The following is a 20395-nucleotide window of genomic DNA, read 5'->3' as shown; positions in this document are numbered from 1 at the left end:
CCGCCGATACCGATACCACCATTTTAGGGCAGTATCGGGGCCCTGTCTGATACTGGTATCAGTATCGGTGCAACACTAGCAGCCATTTTTGCCCAAATAAAGTAACACCTCACTCCTGACATCTTCCGGCAGTGACGTCACGGTGCGGTAAGCCTAGCGCCATTCTCCCCGCATTACCAGCAAAATCAATGGGAACTACTAGACACATCTGCAATCAACAACAGTTATTGAAGATTTCCAGAGGACTTCACCATTGAAATTCACCAGAGCTATAGATAAACTGACAATGCCCATATGCATGGCAGTTGGATGCTGGAATACATCGGGTAAAAGTGGAAAAATAAAGAGTTATTTCACCTTTCAGATTCCTGATCCTCCACAGACGGGGTTCATCGTTAGATTGCCAACTTGAAGAGGGAGGATTTGCCATCGAACTTCTGGCCAGAGAAAAAACACGTAATATGTAGCCAACATTTGGAAGAAGAATGTTTTCAAGATGACTTGGATAATAGCGCGTTGTGACAAACACCAGATACAGCACTGGGACTTGATCAACAGCCGATACCGCACCGTGACATCACAAACCAGTAGGTGGCAGTAGTGTTCTTTGACAAACATGGATGCCTCCAGTGAAGCACATTCAAATTAAATTCCTAATTAAAAACAGTTATCATTTATTGAACAGTATGTAATTTCATATTTAAAGTACTTTCAGAAGTTTGAATTTTGAATATGACTGGACCTTTCCTTTAACTGACTTTAAAATATATCTCCAGAAGGTGACAGACAGCATCCAACAAATGATCTCATGTGCATTTATAGATGTATATACTGGGTAACTATCTACTCACTTGGGATAATAAAAGAGCCTGTCTAAGCCTGTCTAAGTAGAATTTATACTTTTTGTTGCTGCAAGTAATATTGCTCCATCATGCTTTCAGTCACTAGGATATCAGGACTGGGTAATTCAAGCCCTTAGTTTGACATTTCTCTGTTGGGAGTTCCACTTCTACTAACACCCGATTAGATTAACTGGTGTAGCAGCTTGATTGGCCTGTCAGAGGGACTCTTCCTCTCTAAAAGCTAAGTTACAAGTATTATCATAGTGTTGATGAACTGACCTAGATAGAAACATCCTAAAACAAAGTTTTTGTTAAAATAATGAAAGGATAAAGACCGATATTACGGCTGCGGTTATCCAGAGATCCCACACTATATCCAGACGCAGTAAACAGAGAAACTGGCCTGAGTTTCTGGCCTGAAACTGCCACGGCAACTCTGATTTAAGAGTTGGCTTTTCCTTAATAAAGTGGAAACACAGATGAAGTTGTGAAGTGTACTTTACCACTTGAAACATCTTAAATCTGTCAGGGTCTTGGTCTGTTTTTTCCTGTTTTCCTTGGTTATCCATTTGTTGTCCTCTGCTGCCCTCTTGTGTCCTCCCTTGCTCTGTTTCTCCATCCTGCCAGCACCTGATGCCAATTTCCTTGTCAGCTCTCTCTTTGTCTCTGTCCCCTTTAAAAGCCCTCCCTCTTCAGTTCCTGTTTGCTGGATCCTCGTCTTGCTTCCCGTCTATCATCTGCCTGCCTTGTCTCGTCTCTCCCTGGCTTCTGGTTTAGGTTAATCCCTGATGTCTCCTTGGTTCTGGTACGTTTGTAATTTTCAGTTGGACTCTGATTCCTGCTTCTGGATCTGTGAACCAGAATAAACAGGCTTTAATTCACCTCTGCCTACTGGTCTCTGCGTTTGGGTCCTCCATACAAACACCGCTTCATGACAGAAGGATCCAGCCAACAACATGGACCCAGCAGAGAACCAGGCATGTGAACTCCTCAGCCCTCCACATATACAGAAGTCTGACCTTTGGAGCTTTTTTATGGGGAGAGAGATGATTATTTTTGTTCCTGCCACCGCCATCAGCTCCAAGAGCCCCTCGGAGGGGGCTCCAAGCCTCCAAGGCCCCTCAGCGGCCGCTCCAAGCCTCTAAGGCCCCTCAGCGGGCGCTCCAAGCCTCTAAGGCCCCTCAGCGGGCGCTCCAAGCCCCCAAGGCACCTCAGCGGGCGCTCCAACCCTTCAAGGCCCCCTCCTTGGTGGTTCCTGAGCCGTAGTGGGAGGCCCCGTCTGAGTCTGTTCCTGATCCGGAGCCGCAATCAGCGGGCTCCTCTGTTCCTGATTCGGAGCCGCAGTCGGTTGGCTTCTCTGTTCCTGATTCGGAGCCGCAGTCGGTTGGCTTCTCTGTTCCTGATTCGGAGCCGCAATCGGCGGGCTCCTCTGTTCCTGATTCGGAGCCGCAGTCAGAGGGCTCCTCTGTTCCTGATTCGGAGCTGCAGTCAGCGGGCTCCTCTGTTCCTGATTCGGAGCCGCGACCGGCGGGCTCCTCTGTTCCTGATTCAGAGCCGCGATCGGTGGGCTCCTCTGTTCCTGATTCGGAGCCGCGATCGGCGCGCTCCTCTGTTCCTGATTCGGAGCCACAGTCGGTGGTTTCCTCTGTTCCTGATTCGGAGCCGCAGTCGGTGATTTCTCTGTTCCTGATTCGGAGCCGCAGTCGGTGGTATCCTCTGTTCCTGATCCGGAGCCGCAGTGGACGGCCCTGTCTGAGCCTGTTGCAGAGCAGCAGAAGCGGGGGCGGCGTCCTCCTCGGTGCTTTCTGCTGAAGCGGAGGCGACGTCCTCCTCGGTGCTTCCTGCTGAAGCGGACGCGACGTCCTCCTCCAGGGTTCCTGCAGCATTGGAGACGCCAGCCTCCAGAGCGTCTGCCTCGCCTCCGGCCCCGCGGCCGGCCTCTATAGCGTCTGCCTCGCCTCCGGCCCCGCAGCCAGCCTCCAAAGCGTCTGCCTTGCCTCCGGCCCCGCGGCCGGCCTCCAGAGCGTCTCTCTCAGCTCCGGCCCCACGGCCGGCCTCCAGTGACTTTTCGTTGCCCTCGCCCACCCTGGGTGGGTTCTTTTGGTTTTCGGACTCTGATCTGTTTTCGTGCCTGCCTCCCTGGTTCCCCCTCCGCTCACCCTAGGTGGGTTGTTTTCTGTTTCTGGACATTTTAGGGCGTCTGGGATCCGCCCTTAAGTGGGGGATACTGTCAGGGTCTTGGTCTGTTTGTTCCTGTTTTCCTTGGTTATCCATTTGTTGTCCTCTGCTGCCCTCTTGTGTCCTCCATTGCTCCGTTTCTCTGTCCTGCCACCACCTGTTGCCAATTTCCTCGTCAGCTCTCTCTTTGTCTCTGTCCCTTTTAAAAGCCCTCCCTCTTCAGTTCCTGTTTGCTGGATCCTCGTCTTGCTTCCCGTCTATCATCTGCCTGCCTTGTCTCGTCTCTCCCTGGCTTCTGGTTTAGGTTAATCCCTGATGTCTCCTTGGTTCTGGTACGTTTGTAATTTTCAGTTGGACTCTGATTCCTGCTTCTGGATCTGTGAACCAGAATAAACAGGCTTTAATTCACCTCTGCCTACTGGTCTCTGCGTTTGGGTCCTCCATACAAACACCGCTTCATGACAAAATCCTATTTCCTGACAAACTCAAGTTATATAAATGTTGTGCAATTTTACCAGAAAACTATAGATATATTAAATAACTAGAACTGGAAGTTAGGGTTAATTAAAATCAATCAAATTGAGGATAAAACCAATTAATTATTATTAGTTGATTATAACTGTAATTTAATTACTGTCCAGCGTTCTTAGTCTCTTATATAAAAGGATGGACTACTGGACGGGCTATTAAAATACAGCTGCCTACACCAATTTAATAATTTAGACCTGCATTTGTTGCAGGTGTTTAATATTTTTGTGGTAACGTTCTGTTAGCTTGTAGAACAGACAGTTCTAGGGCTTTGGATTTTCTCATAAATTTAATTCAGTTTATTTCCATAGAGCCAATTCACAACACATGTCATCTCAAGGCACTTTACAGTTCACCAGATCATCCAGTCAAACTGTTTTCTATCAAAGGAAAACCAGTTGATTGCATCGACATATTAACTAGGATGCAATCCCTCACACTACGCATGCTTGTAGCAACAGTGGAGAGGAAAAACTCCCTTTTAACAGGCAGAAACCTCCAGCAGAACAAGGTTCACTGTGAGCTTTTATCTGATGTAGCCAGCTGGGGTTCAAGGAGACGGAAGAAGAAATACAAAAGGCAACTGTAAAAGGCAGCGCCGTCCAGGAAACACACAGCCAGGCAGACAAGCTCTGAGGCAGCTCCCATGTCAGAGGATGACGAGAGCACATCCACCCAGTCACAGTCAGAGAAACAGGACACTGGAAAAACAGGCCAATCTCCGAACATCTATAAACAAAGGTGTTGATGACAGCAGCACAGCTGATATTTCTCTCCAGGATGAAGTCACAGCCAAACAGGAACAGATGAGGCAAAGCTACTATGAGAAAAAGCAGAGAGAGCAGAACGTTAGAGACTGAACTAACAGATTATGCAGAGTGGAAGAATAGAGATAGAATGAAACAAAATTATGAAATAGAGGTCCTTATGTCCTCCAGTAGTCTAAGCCTATAACAGCATAACTATAGAGATAGCTCAGGATAATCTGAGCCACTCTAACTATAAGCTTTACCAAAAAGGAAAGTTTTAAGCCAAACCTTAAAAATAGACAGACTTTACTTTTTTTTTAATAAAGACTACAGAGGTTAGCTCCATATTCAGTTCTAGAAAAAGTGTTGGAACCACATCCTCATGAACCTCAGGCTAAAACATTTGACTATTCAAATAATTCTTATCTGTGGATCAGGAAGAAGACAGACACTGAACAATTTATTATGCATCTACCTTGATTACATTTGCTTGTTTACCTTCACTTTACTTTTATTTATGATTTTCAAGCAAGCTATGTAAGATTTGGAATATTAAAAATGGAGTAAAAAGAAATCTGCGGAAGTCTGCTGTGTGTTAAGCAGTGTGATATGTTTTACAGAATATAAATGTCACAGGTCTAGGAAGTGGCTTAAATAACACAGTAACAAATCACATGGATAACTTGTATTAACTTTTTTATTTGCTTTGAGTGGTTTACGAAAACAATAAGGTCAGACTATAGTGCTAAAAGATCAAAAAAGTTTTTTAATAATTAAAAGTTTTTTTTTATGATTTCTATCATTCAACCAAACTTAATTCAGTGTCTATCACTAAAATAATAATATCATGTATGTCTTGTTTTGATGGTTCTTTGAAAATAACATGTCAATTATTACTTATGTCCCTCTCAATAATGAACCTAAAATGACTTTCGGTTTCACAGCTATCCACTAATGGCGCTGTCACACCTTGACGATTTATCCAGCATATGCCCACGTCTCAGAGTCTTCTAAAACTGTCCTATGCTGAACTTTCTCTGCGTAATAATGCCCATGATATGTCACAAGCCTGTGTGTTGAGGGGGGCAGCAATGCGGCTGGAGGCGCCCGGCCTGCATAAAAAGCACAAGACTTCTCTAAACTTTGCAGTATTAACCTTGCTTCTATTTATTGCCCGCCAAAAAGAGAAAAAGAAAAAATAGAAAGAAAGACAGAAACAAAGAAAGAAAAAGAGAGAGTTTGAGTTTAAAATTGCCTTTATTACACAATCCAGCAATCAATAAAAGGTTTGCATTTACATGTTGGTCGTGGCCGTGGTCTAAACTCCGCAGTCGCAGTATTAACCTTGCTTCTATTTGCTGCCCGCCAAAAAAAGAAAAAACAGAAAGAAAGAAAGTTTGAGTTTAAAATTGCCTTTCTTACACAATCCAGCAATCAATAAAACAAAACAAAGTTAATGAAATAAAAACATCAAAACGCAAAAACTAAAGATTCTTCATTTACTGAACATTGAGCACCATTAACGCTCAACTTACTTACAAAAAAATTTTCATGACATAATAGCTTCATGTCTTCTAGGAAGGCCCTCCGATGGACTGGGGACCTGTCCAGGGTGGACCCCGCCTCTCGCCCATTGACTGCTGGAGATAGGCACCTTACGACCCCATGCGGGAGAAGCGTGTCAGATAATGGATGGATGGATGGATGGATAGATGGATGGATGGATGGATGGATGGATGGATGGATGGATGGATGGATGGAAGGATGGATGGATGGATGGATGGATGGATGGATGGATGGATGGATGGTCTTCTAGGAAGCTTGTTGGTCGCCATGGGCGCAAACCAGGGGGGGATTTACTATTAGGCAATACTAGGCAGTTGCTTAAATACGAGTGGGATTAAAAATGTGATTGCACTTTCAGTTGACTACTTTTTAACTGCTTAATTAAACACTTTGAATTGTCTATGTACTGAATTGTGCTATACAAATATTTTTTTCTTTTTCAAAGATATTTATTGGATGACAAAAAAAAAACACAAAACAGGTATACAAAGTGCAGTAAACAGAATATAGAAGCACTGTGACAAGTCAATAGAAAAATCCAGGGACAATAGCATAGAAAAACTATTAATTTGAGAACAAATTCTTTAAATCAAAACTAAAAGCACAAAATAGGGGAATTCAATGACCTCATGACTTCAATGGTTTTCTTTTGTTACCCTTTTGTTTGTACAATAGCTCTTGATTAGAGCTTTTGATCCCACTCTGGAAAGATATTCTTCCTTGGAAAAAACAAACACCTACAGGTAAGATTAAGCACAGAGTGAATAACAGAGAAACACAGGTCTGTAAGCCAGTCAGCCGGATGTAATTACTGGTTGTTTCTCTGCATTCTTATCTGATGGCATGGGTTACTCCTCCGTGACACACATTCTTTTACAGGTCTTCCATAAAACAATTAGTACAGGTATGGTGTACATCTTAGAACATCCCCAGGTCTCAGGATATAGGTTATAGGTGATAGAAAAAAGCTATCAGATCAATGTAAAACACTTGTTTGTTTACAGAAATGATTTTTGTTTTTAGATCTAAGGAAATATATATTCTTATCTAATTTCTCACAGCTCTTTTATAATAATTCAACTTGTAGAGACTCAGAAAGAAAAAAGCTGCAATTAGAAAATAATCATTTATTTATACAGGTAACACAGTAATATTCTTCAAAAGGTTTCTATCTAAGGAAAACTAGCTGATTGCGAGGACTCAATCGACTCTCTGGAAATCCCTCACACTGAGCATGCATGGAGTGACAGTGGAGAGGAAAACTCCCTTTTATTAGGAAGATACCTCAAGCAGAACGAGGCTCAGTGTGAGAGGCCATCTGCCGAGGCCGACTGGTCTTCAAGGAGATAGAGGCTGATAAAGAAATAAGTTATTTGGCGCTCAGGCCCCCGCAGAAAACTTCAATGCTGTGAATCAACCTACGCTTGGATGTGTAACCGATAAAATGATTTGAGTATTCTTCCCCCCGGTGGTGGAATAATCCAGAGGGTGAGTTTGCCTGAGAATAGTCTGAGAATGAGGGAGGAGATGGGGTGGAGGTGGGTTAACGTTTGCTTGCGTGTGTGAGAGAAAAGGCCAGAAGCTAAATGAAGGGGATCTTGAAGGATTAGTGGCCTCAGAGAAGGTGTGGCCCCCCGAGTTGGTTTACTGGAGCTGATAAGAGTCTTTCAGCTTCATTTCCCAGGTTAGCATCATAACTCAAATCTGGTTGTGTCGGTTGTGTGTTTGCTAGCGTGTTTTCTACTATATTGTCGTGGGTTCTTCCTAACAGCCTCTGTGTTAGACCTCGATACGGTCAACTTGGCTCCAAAATCATGAGAAAAAAAATCAGGGAGGGCATGTCGACGTCTTCAGTTTATCATATTTATTTCACACCTCCCAAAAATAAGAGCAGAGAGGCAGGGGAAAATGCAAAAAAAAAAACAAATAATATGGAAACAAATGTAGTATTTACATCATTTCAGACAAAAATACCTTTTGTGCTGCACAGCAATGTTACCTTCTCTGTAACCAGGCCAGACTGACTCAGTAAGGGCAGCAGCTCTCCTTATAAATCCTAAGCCCCGCCCTACAATTAGATCAGCAAACAATTGAGTATTGGTTTTAATAATAATAAGGGAAAAAAAAAAAATAAAAATAAAAACACCATTTATTCCTAGAAAAAAAAAATAATAATAATTTTCTGTTTCCATTCTGAAGTTACTATCTTAAAAAAAATACAATTAAATTTGCCAGCGGAAATCACTGACTTCCTTTATGAGGAAAAACAAACAGGAAAGAAAAAACCCTGAAAATGCCCCGCCCACTTTCTCTCAAACAACGCTCCATGGGTAAGTGCAAACGTGTGTATGTGTTTAAGGGTAAATGTATGAGTTCCGATTAATGAGCATCACCAAGTGTGCACCCTTGGTCGTGCCACATCACACAAGAGGCAAATGTAAGTGAGTAAAGCGATTGATCTGTAACTATCATACACGGGAAGGGACTCGCAGTTGAATGGGTGTGTGCGCACGTGCATTTCTCTGTGTATGTATGTGTGCGTGCATTCGTATCAGCGGGAGGGACCGCGCTGCCCCGTCACATTATCTTCCTCCTCCCTAAGGTTGACGAAGTGTGGCAACCTGGACAGGTAATCAGCCACTACATTGGTTTTGCCAGATCGATGCTGAACATTAAATCTAAATGGTTGTAGTGAAAGGTACCATCGGGTGAGCCTACTATTATGGTCCTTCATGGAGTTTATCCAGGTTAGGGCTCTGTGGTCAGTTTCCAAGTCAAATTCACGTCCCAGCAAATAGTATCTCAAGCTTTCTAGTGCCAAATGATGGCCAGGCCCTCTTTTTCTACAGTAGAATACCTGGTCTCCCGTGGGTGTAACTTGCGGCTAAGATACAGCAGTGGATGTTCATCTCCTGGGTTTCCTTGGACCAGAACTGCTCCCAAGCCAACTGCAGAGGCATCAACCCGTACTAGGAACCTTTTATCAAAGTCTGGGCTCTTTAACACAGGAAAAGAACAAAGCAGTGTCTTCAGGATGCTGAATGCCTTTTCACATTCATCTGACCAAGTTACAGGGTTCCTTTTGTCCTTTCCTGTCAGTGATGTTAGTGGAGCTGCAATAGTTGCAAAGTGAGTTACAAAACGTCTGTACCAACCAGCCAGCCCCAGAAAGGACCGGACTTCTTTTTTGGTTCGAGGTCTAGGACAGTTCTTTATGGCTTCCACTTTATCCACTTGTGGTCGAATCTCTCCTCCTCCCAGACAATAGCCCAAGTATCGGGCCTCTTTTTGTGCCCACTCGCACTTTGAAGGGTTGAGGGTTAATCCCGCTTCCTGGATCTTTCCTAAGATCAGGGACAAATGTTGGACATGGTCGTCCCACGAATTGCTAAAGACCACCACATCGTCAAGGTAGGCTGCACTGCAATGATCACAGCCCTGAAGAACTTTGTCCATCAGCCTCTGAAAGGTGGCTGGTGCCCCATGTAGCCCAAATGGCATCACAGTAAACTGGAACAATCCAGCTGGCACTCTGAAAGCTGTATAAGGCCTGGAACTCTTCTCAAGAGGAATCTGCCAGTAGCCTTTACATAGGTCAAGCGTGGTGATATATTTGGCAGTACCAATCTTCTCCAGCAATTCATCCACTCGAGGCATTGGATAAGCATCAAACTCGCAAATTGCATTGATTTTTCTGAAGTCGATACATATACGCAGTGACCCATCCTTCTTGAAAGTAATGACAACTGGGCTGCACCATTCTGAATTAGAAGGCTCAATCACTCCAAGTTTTAACATTTCTTTTATTTCAAGTTGCAATTTTCCCACCAGTTGCTGGGGAACCCTGTAAGGGCGCTGGCGAACCGGTGTTTTGTCCTTCAGCCTGATGTCATGTTGAGCCAGGGTGGTTTTGCCTGGAATGGGTGAAAAAAGAGAGGAAACTTCTTTAAACACACCTTGGAGCTGTAGGACTTGTTCTGCTTGCAGATGTGCCAGTTTAGGAGGAGCAGTTGTCATCAGACCTTCTGGATCGGTGTCCTCATCGTCCTCTAGGTCAACTTTATGGACCATCAGAACTTTGGTACTGTGGTGAAATGGTGACTCCTTCCATTCTTTCAATAAGTTGACATGGTAAGTCTGGTGATTCTTTTTCTTGTCTGGATGGTGTACCTCATAGGTAACAGGACCCATCTTCCGGCTGATTGTGTATGGTCCCTGCCACCTTGCTAGAAGTTTATTGCTGGAGGTAGGAAGAAGCAACAAAACCTTCTGCCCAGGTTGGAACTCATGATGACGGGCATGCTTGTCATACCAAGCCTTTTGGTTCTTCTGTGCCTCCCGTAAGTTGAGTTCTGCTTCTTCCTGGTACCTGGAAAGTCGTTCCCGCATCTCCAGCACAAACTGGACAATCCCTTTATTGTCTTCACCTGCAGATGGTGACTCCCAACCTTTTCGGAGCAAATCCAAAGGCCCCTGGACATCCCAGCCATACAGCAATTCGAAGGGTGAGAAGCCAGTTGATGCCTGGGGAACCTCTCTGTAAGCAAACAGAAGGTAAGGCAGCCAGCGGTCCCAGTCCTTACCAGTGTCATCCACAAACTTCTGGAGCATCCTTTTTAATGTTTGATTAAATCTTTCAACAAGACCGTCAGTTTGTGGGTGATATGGTGTGGTTTTTATTGGAGAAATACCAAGCTGTTTGTAAAACAGTTGCATAAGCTTGGAGGTAAAGTTTGTACCTTGGTCGGTTATGATTTCATCTGGGATCCCAACCCTAGAAAACAGCTGCATTAAAGCCCGGAGAACCATGGGAGCAGAGATGGTACGAAGTGGAAAAGCCTCAGGAAACCGCGTAGCATAATCCGACACAACCAAGATGTACTGATGGCCGCTGCTGCTTTTTATTAGTGGGCCCACAATGTCCATGGCAATCCTGCGAAATGGTGTAGAAATGACAGGCAGGGGTTGAAGAAATGCCCTATCAGCTTTGTGGGTGGCACATGTTTTTTGACATACCGGGCAGGTGGCGCAATAAGTCTGAATATCGGTGTACATTGTTGGCCAGTAAAAGCGTGCACCTGCACGTATATATGTTTTATGGCGACCCAGATGTCCCGCCCATGGCAATGTGTGTGCCAAATACATAATGAGAGGTCTACATCTAGCGGGGATTACCAAACGTTTGCGCTTATTTTCAATGTTATACAACACATCACGTTCAACAACATACCTTGGTTCAACCACACAATTTCCATTTTTTTCTTTTTGAGCCTTAAGGAATAGTGGTTTCAAACTCTCATCCTCTTGTTGTAACAGAGAAATGTTTTCTGGTATGTCCCACAATGCATCTATCTGATCAGGTTCTTTTAACCTTAACTTTTTTCAAAACGCCGTTGGCTTCGAGTTTTTCTTGGCCCTTTTGTGCCACCCTCACATAAACTACTGTCTAGGTCTGGTAATGGTTGGACACCGTCCTTTACATGGGCTCTGGTGACCACCGGACAAGAGATATTAACATTTACTTGGGTATTGACCTCCTTATCAAAATCCATCTGATTGGACTGCTTTTCCTTCAACAAGTCAAAAAGCACTGGTAAATCCCGACCAAAAATTACATCTACTGGCAAGTTTTCAGTAACACCAAATGTCAACAGATATGGTTGCTCATCAATGACAACTGTTAAGTCTGCTTTTGGGTATGTATGTTTGTCACCATGGACACACAAAATGTCCCCTTTTCTTCCATAATCTGTCTGGCCCACTGGTACCAGACTCTGCTTTATGAGCGAGATGAAACTTCCAGTGTCCAAAAGAGCAGTCACATTTTGTCCATTAACAGTTATTTGTTGATAGTGTCTGCCAATATTTTCAGTCCCAACAATCCCCTCTTCAAGCCGGGGTGGATAACAGGCCCCCGTGACCTTAGCTTTGCGCACTGGACACACAGAAGCTTTGTGGCCCGGTTGTTGGCAATAATAACAAACAAGGTTCTTACCCAGCTGGTGGTGGTCTGGTTCCCTGGAGAAGTTACCTGGAAAGTCCCGGTTGCTTCGTTCTATTGTAGCTTTCAGTTGGACCGGCTGCGCTGTAACCCTGTGGTTCCTGCTGATGAAGTTTGAACCGCCGCCTCCCTTGCGTGCATTCAGGAACTGTGTCGCCAGTTTTGCTGCATGCTGTCCATCTTTCGGCTCGTGTTCCTTCACCCATGTCCTCATCTCAGGCGGTAGAACTCGCAGGAACTGCTCCAGAATGATGGCCTCTCCAATCTGCTCCTTAGTGGGCTGTGTAGGTCGAATCCAGCGTCGGAAAAGCCCCTTCAGTCGGGAGTAGGTTTCTGCCGGGCTTTCATCAGGTGGAACCACAGTTGACCGGAACCGCTGCCTGTAGGTCTCTGGAGATATGTCAAATTTTGCCAATAATGCTGCTTTCAGTTCATTATAGCAGTGGGCCCTGTCTTCATCCATTGCTGTGTAGGCTGCTAACGCCTTACCAGAAAGCAATGGAACAAGTCGGCATGCCCATTCTGTCTCTGGCCATTTCCAGGTTTTGGCAATACGTTCAAACCGCATTAAATAGTCCTCTATATCCTCACCAGCTGCGTATGGGAGCATCTTTGGATCCGAATGACCCTCCCAAAGAAACCTTTGTCTTGACCGACTATTTCTGGACTCAGTTGGGGTTGAAGAAGAGGAGGAGGAGGATGATGATGAGCTTGAATCAAACGGTCGACGTGAGGCTGGAGTTGGCAGATGATATCTTGGACTACTTACTTAGCCAGTACTCGATGGAGGTTTCTGTACTGCTGGCTGAATAGATCTTTTCAGGTCTTGAAGAATGTTTATCAATGAGTCCTCCTTTTTCTGCTGTGCTTCCATGAAGTTTTGTAGCAGAGACACGATTTCCTTCCCTGACTCACCAAATTGAGTCTGTGGCTGCTCCATCTTCTCATCTGCGGATGTAGACAGTTGAGTTTCCCATGCTGTTTCTGTGGAAGCTTCCTCTTGCTGCTGAGAGCGCAGTCCAGTCCTCTGCTTTGGGAGGCGGATGGTTTTCCTTCGACATGCCATCCCACTCCTGACACCATCTGTCGTGGGTTCTTCCTAACAGCCTCTGTGTTAGACCTCGATACGGTCAACTTGGCTCCAAAATCATGAGAAAAAAAATCATGGAGGGCATGTCGACGTCTTCAGTTTATCATATTTATTTCACACCTCCCAAAAATAAGAGCAGAGAGGCAGGGGAAAATGCAAAAAAAACCAAATAATATGGAAACAAATGTAGTATTTACATCATTTCAGACAAAAATACCTTTTGTGCTGCACAGCAATGTTACATTCTCTGTAACAAGGCCAGACTGACTCAGTAAGGGCAGCAGCTCTCCTTATAAATCCTAAGCCCCGCCCTACAATTAGATCAGCAAACAATTGAGTATTGGTTTTAATAATAATAAGGGAAAAAAAATAAATAAAAATAAAAAAACCATTTATTCCTAGAAAAAAAAAAAATAATAATTTTCTGTTTCCATTCTGAAGTTACTATCTTAAAAAAAATACAATTAAATTTGCCAGCGGAAATCACTGACTTCCTTTATGAGGAAAAACAAACAGGAAAGAAAAAACCCTGAAAATGCCCCGCCCACTTTCTCTCAAACAACGCTCCATGGGTAAGTGCAAACGTGTGTATGTGTTTAAGGGTAAATGTATGAGTTCCGATTAATGAGCATCACCAAGTGTGCACCCTTGGTCGTGCCACATCACACAAGAGGCAAATGTAAGTAAGTAAAGCGATTGATCTGTAACTATCATACACGGGAAGGGACTCGCAGTTGAATGGGTGTGTGCGCACGTGCATTTCTCTGTGTATGTATGTGTGCGTGCATGCGTATCAGCGGGAGGGACCGCGCTGCCCCGTCACATATATCATTGGTGTCTCGTCACACTTCATCTTAGTGTAGCGCTTTTCATACTTTTTCCTTGGCAAAATCTGTTACATAATTTTTAACCAGGAAAAGTCTATAAAAAAAAAACATTAAATGAAAAAAATGCCTCTTCAATTTAAGATCGCATTGATTTATCTTTATTTGATTAAATCAAATATTTAAATCTCAGTGTTTTTGCCAATAAAATTTGGCAATTGCAAATAAAGTACAATGTGAATTTCAAAACAAAAAATGGTCCAGAAATGTTTTTCTGTGAAAATCTCTTTCTATTTATCTCTTTCTACACTCACCGTCCACTTTATTTAGGCCATTTGAGTACAGTGAACTCATTGTCATGTTCAAGAAACCAGTCTGAGATGATTCCAGCTTTATGACATGGCGCATTATCCTGCTGAAAGTAGCCATCAGAAGTTGGGTACATTGTGGTCATAAAGGGATGGACATGGTCAGCAACAATACTCAGGTAGTCTGTGGCGTTGCAACGATGCTCAATTGGTACCAAGGGGCCCAAAGAGTGCCAAGAAAATATTCCCCACACCATGACACCACCACCACCAGCCTGAACCGTTGATACAAGGCAGGATGGATCCATGCTTTCATGTTGTAGACGCCAAATTCTGACCCTACCATCCGAATGTCGCAGCAGAAATCGAGACTCATCAGACCAGGCAACGTTTTTCCAATCTTCTTATGTCCAATTTCCATGAGCTTGTGCAAATTGTAGCCTCAGTTTCCTGTTCTTAGCTGAAAGGAGTGGCACCCGGTGTGGTCTTCTGCTGCTGTAGCCCATCTGCCTCAAAGTTTGACGTACTGTGCGTTCAGAGATGCTCTTCTGCCCACCTTGGTTGTAACGGGTGGTTATTTGAGTCACTGTTGCCCTTCTATCAGCTCGAACCAGTCTGGCCATTCTCCTCTGACCTCTGGCATCAACAAGGCATTTCCGCCCACAGAACTGCCGCTCACTGGATGTTTTTTCTTTTTCGGACCATTCTCTGTAAACCCTAGAGATGGTTGTGCGTGAAAATCCCAGTAGATCAGCAGTTTCTGAAATACTCAGACCAGCCCTTCTGGCACCAACAATCATGCCATGTTCAAAGTCACTCCAATCACCTTTCTTCCCCATACTGATGCTCGGTTTGAACTGCAGGAGATTGTCTTGACCATGTCTACATGCCTAAATGCACTGAGTTGCCGCCATGTGATTGGCTGCGTAGAAATTAAGTGTTAACGAGCAGTTGGACAGGTGTACCTAATAAAGTGGCCGGTGAGTGTATTTAATCAATTTTTTTAGAATCATAAGAAGATGTAGATACAAAATATTTATTTTTATCGTGGTCCTTTATGACCACATTTATTCAAATATTTATTTAAATCTCAAGCTTTTTGCAAATAAAATTAGGCAATTACAATTAAAACACAATGTGAATTTCAAAATAAAAAATGGTCCAGAAAAGTATTACTGTGAAAATTAGTTAATTTATTTTATTTTTTTAGAATCATAAGAAGATGTAGATACAAAATATTTATTTTTATTGTGGTCCTTTATGACCACATTTATTCAAATATTTATTTAACTCTCAAGCTTTTTGCAAATAAAATTAGGCAATTGCAAATAAAATACAATGTGAATTTCAAAACAAAAAATGGTCCAGAAAAGTATTATTGTGAAAATTTGTCAATTTATTTTATTTTTTTAGAATCATAAGAAGATGTAGATACAAAATATTTCTTTTTATCATGGTCCTTTATGACCAGATTTATTCAAATATTTATTGAAATCTCAAGCTTTTTGAAAATAAAATTAGGCAATTACAATTAAAATACAATGTGAATTTCAAAAAAAAAAAAAACAGACAGATATTTCACTGAAAAAAATCTCTATTAATTTATTTTATTTAGAATCATAATGTAAATACAAAATATCTCATGTTATTGTGGCATCACAGACACTTTCAATAAGGAAAAAATATTGTGGCATTTTCCATATACATTTAAAAATATCAAGAAACACATAACAAAGTTCAGAGATATGCTAAACAAAAGTCAGATACATTAGCTTCAACAATTAAAAAAGTGACAACAAAGGAAAAGAAAATATAATAGCAGTAAAACATGTGGAATAAAGCACATATCAAGCAAACCAAACAGATCTTATCCCGACTACTTCCCTCACTCTATTTTACAGTCAACTCCGTCATTTTGACCTTCTTTCCCATTAAGCTGAGAGCTGGCGCGCAGCCCCTGTTTACAGTTTTCAAATCCATCCAGAAAATGATAAAATACAATATTTATTCCAGCTACAATCTGCTCTGACAGTGCAATAACCTCTACACATCGATATGCACATTTCCAAGAGAACCTCAGGTTATGGGCACAGATGGGTTTTACTGTGTCTCTTTAACAAAAATGTAATTCTGCAACCTCTTATAACAGGATGCTTTCTTTGCTTTCTTTAGTGAACATATGTAAACAGCATTATGTGGAAGGTTTTCAATCCTTTCAAATGTATAAAAACATATATGCCTATTGTTATTTCTAGTAATCTACAAAACACAATTGTTTAACTGTTGTTTATGGTTAAACAAATGAATTATCTGAACATGTATAAATAACGACTGAATGTCAAAACTCAATCTAAACAACAGATTTATTTTTTTTTTGGCTCGTCTCTCTCAGACATAGTCTCTTCTATTGTAGGAGCTTTGAGTCGTTGACCTGGGAGCGGCAGAGTATGCCATACGACTCTGAGGTGCTATGTTGTACCTCAGCTGTTTCTCCTCCTGTGGGGGGCAACTGCAGCAAAGAATGGCCCCCCCGATTAAAAGTAGTGCTGCGGCAGCCCATCCCAGGTACAGCGCTGCTCCGATCTCCATCTTCTGCCCGGAGGGGATAACTGGATTGTAGAACTCCATGATAATGGTGTGCGCAGACCAGGAAACGGGCACGATCTCTGCCACGGCTGCCGTGATGAACGCCGCTCCTGAGGACACCATCACCCTGGCTTTAACCACCTCCTCCTCGATGCAGTTGGTACACTTGGCTCCCACCAAGGATATGAGAAGAGCCACCACTCCTATGACGATGGTGATAACGGTGAGGGCCCGAGCTGCCTGGAGGTCTTGCGGTAGAGCCAGCATGGAGTCATAGACCTTGCACTGCATCTGGCCCGTGCTTTGGAATACACAGCTCATCCACAGACCTTCCCAGTACACCTGAGCGGTGACGATGTTGGCGCCAATGAAGGCTGAGACCCTCCACATGGGCAGAAAGCAACTCACCAGGCTCAGCAGCCAGCCCACCACTGACAGACTAATGCCAGCCAGCTCAAGTCCAAATGACCCCATTCTTTGTCTTTTTATGTCCTTTCCTGCTCCAGAGGTAGACGTCCCTTCCCTTCTAGTCTTCCTCAAAGAGTAAGCGGTATCTGCTTTTTTTGTTCCAAGCTTATCGTACTTGTTTCCTTTTCCAGTCGGTATGATTTCTCCTTAAAAATTAAGTTCAGCTGCCGGATTGAGAAAAGTTTCCACTATAGTGTCTTTCGAATGTGTTGCTTCAGACGTTTCCCGTTGAACTGTGGCTCATAAATGGTGGATAAACCTATTTTATTATGAGCTGGAACTAACCCTCCTACAGTAGGAGATGGCTTCACGGTTCAAATCAAGCCAATCAGAGACCTTCTTGTCCTTGGCCTCCTTTATCACCTGGGTGTGTTGATGCTGTTTTTCAGCCTTTTTTTTCCAGATGAGTGTTTCTGTGGTTTAACCTTTGCTCCATGGTAGCTGCAGGTGTGCCTGTTTTATTGCTGCCTGTAGTTTAATAAGTTGCCAGAGTAGAGCTATTCATGTGGCTGATGAGGGACTATAAGCAGCCTTTTTGGATGCACAAACAGCTTCATAAAGACGTGTGTCTTTGAGGTTCTAGTGTCAGTTTGCTCAGAGCAATTTTAGTGTTGTGAGATGAAAAAGGGTAAATATTAATACACGTTTTTTTGCTTTCTGTTGTATGTTTCAATTTTAATTCTGAGTTTGTTGGCTGAATATAACAACTTTATTGCTTTGTCAATATGTTACAGTTATTCATGGGTAAAACTTGTACTGGGTCACACTTTCACACAGTGCAATGGTAGTTAATGGCAAACTACAAATGTCTGAAAATGCATTTTATAGGTGTTTACTGTGATCTCTGAGAACAACTTCTACCCTCTTTAGCAGTGAAAAGGAAAATATCTTTAACAAATCTTTTTATAAAGTTACACACCATGAAAAATACAATAAAAACACAAGGTTGGGTTTATATTTTTTTCTCATGAAAGTATCTCATAGACTTATAGACCTCTTTTAGCAATTCATAGCCTCTTTTCACTTCTACAAAGGACCATTTGCCTCCATTTTCTTGCTGTGTTTGTGTGTTTACAGACACAGCCAGAAAGGTTAAAGGGTTAACTATTTAGACCCCAAACAAACCTTTCATAACCATGTGCTTAACCATTCTACTTTACATTTTCTACATGCCTCACCTGCACCCAGGACAAAATACGCTTAGATGGTCTCCCACTCACTGGATTTGGTAAAACAAAAACAAAAAAACAATCTTGCTATTTTAATACTTGATTAATTCTGCATTGTAACCCCTTCTTCCATAACCTTACCTGCTCTTTTCCATCCCTCCTCCCCCTAGTCTGCTTCATGCAGGCTGTTGATAAAACTCTCCTAGAATCCTATTTGTGACAAAGAGATCCTCAGAAAGAATAAATTAATCGCTATATATGTTACTGTTGAATACAGTTGGGTAAATAGTATATGTACAGCATATATACTTTAGCAGCACAGGTTTTATGGCAGTATCATAATTTATTTCAAAGTTCCCCTTGAGGCATAATTCTGATATCAAGATGCAGAGGTGAGGATGCACCTGGTACATTACAGAGCAGACATTAACATTTAACAATCTCCATACTGTTATATATCAGACCTGTTCGAATTATTTCTTCCATGTTTATTACTGAAACATCCTGCAACGGAGGGTTTGTCTCTTTACCTGAAATTAAAAAAACAATTACAAAGGCCTGTACTTTTATGAGACTGGGTGATTTCACACATCATAAGCATATAAGGGGAGTCTGCATAGTTCTACCAACAAATGGCAGGGGGGATACATGTTTCCAAGCATGTACATTCTCTTACTTGAGATGAGGTAAATGAGAGAAAAGTATATTATGCAATATAAGCATGTTTAAAACAATCTAGCAGATATTTATCCTATACTTTTGCCAATGGGTTGTTTAGAAAATATTGCAGCTGAAATGATAGACTGAATCCTGTTTTAGCAGCAGACAAAAAAATGCTTTTCTATCTCAAATAAAAAGGATAATGCCATGCTACTTGATTTTAGTTAGCAGTTTTATATAAATGTAACGATAGTCTAGAAATCTTTATGCATTTTGTGTCATGACCTGAATGAGACTTAACATAGTGGTTGTGTCAGGGAAACAACAAGTATCATGATAATTCAGTCTGTACTGGATCTTGGCGGCAGGTTAATAATAAACATATTAATTTCTACATTCCTATAAGTGCAGGTCAAACAGCAGGAGTGCCAGCTATCTTCTAATAGGGGTTACTTATCAGCCAAAGACCTAATATTTGTTACAACACTTGGACTCATTCACGTTTCACAGCACCGCTTTATTTCTAAAATGTTTCAGTGACCCATAAGCCTACAGAATAGTCTACTTTAAACAACATAGTTAGTGCCTATTAAAAAAACTGTACTGACAATATGAACTGTATTGGACAATCGACTTTAGTCTTTATAGATAAAAATTTTAAAATGTTCCCATCCATCCATCCATCCATCCATCCATCCATCCATCCATCCATCCATCCATCCATCCATCCATCCATCCATCCATCCATCTGTCTCTAAACTTTACTTATGGTAGTTTTAATGCAAGCAACAATAAAACAAAGTTCTCTAAAGGTTAATGGACCTTACAGAGGTTATCCTGTTATCATTCCCGAGGTCCTGTAAATGAAATGAAAGTAGGTCAAACTAGGTAAGAACAAGGACAGAAGCAAAAAGTATGACTCATCGATTTTTACCTTCTGTTATTTCTCCATGTTTAAGCATGTTGGAAAATATATTCTATACTAAATGGTTTGCAAAGCAAAAAATATTTTGCTCTTCTTCTTACATTAACAATTATTCCAACTGAATGCTTTTATTCTGTCTTGTCTCTTGCTCAGCTTTTTTTTTATCGCAGCTGTGTAGGGCGAACATATTAAGCGTGCTAACAGCACACGTGTAAAAGATAAAGACGTGGCTGTGTTAATGCCAACAGGGTCCTAAAGTCCTCTAACAGCCAGACATGTTGAAACAGTCAACAACGTCTTAGAAACATAAAAGAATATGGGTGTATGATTTCCTTATTGTTAGAGATGGTCGCTAAGTAAGAGAAGTATATACTATATGATGGATAGGATAATTCTGCCTTTTCATGGGTTTATCTTTACTTATATAAATATAATTTATCATACTGTATAAGGCTCTGAGTTGATCAGATATTCTTACTTCAGATTGCATCCAAAGTTTTC

General features: G+C 42.1%; 1 protein-coding gene across 1 annotated transcript; it reads right to left on the bottom strand.

Moving 5' to 3' along the window:
• Positions 1-16253: 16253 nt before the first annotated feature.
• On the bottom strand, positions 16254-17398 carry cldn3d (claudin 3d). The gene has a single exon (XM_038301358.1). The coding sequence runs from the start codon at positions 17144-17146 to the stop codon at positions 16475-16477; it is 672 nt and encodes a 223-aa protein (XP_038157286.1). The 5' UTR covers positions 17147-17398; the 3' UTR covers positions 16254-16474.
• Positions 17399-20395: the final 2997 nt, after the last annotated feature.

The sequence above is a fragment of the Cyprinodon tularosa genome, unplaced genomic scaffold (genome assembly GCF_016077235.1).
Source record: "Cyprinodon tularosa strain WSP-4 unplaced genomic scaffold, ASM1607723v1 ctg466, whole genome shotgun sequence".
Classification (NCBI taxonomy): domain Eukaryota; kingdom Metazoa; phylum Chordata; class Actinopteri; order Cyprinodontiformes; family Cyprinodontidae; genus Cyprinodon; species Cyprinodon tularosa.
Note: the sequence above shows the minus strand (reverse complement) of the source record. Positions and strands in the feature narration are given on the sequence as shown.

What these genes read in the sequence shown, in the direction of transcription:
- cldn3d (XM_038301358.1), bottom strand. Translation starts at nt 17,146, where the DNA reads ATGGGGTCATTTGGACTTGAGCTGGCTGGCATTAGTCTGTCAGTGGTG.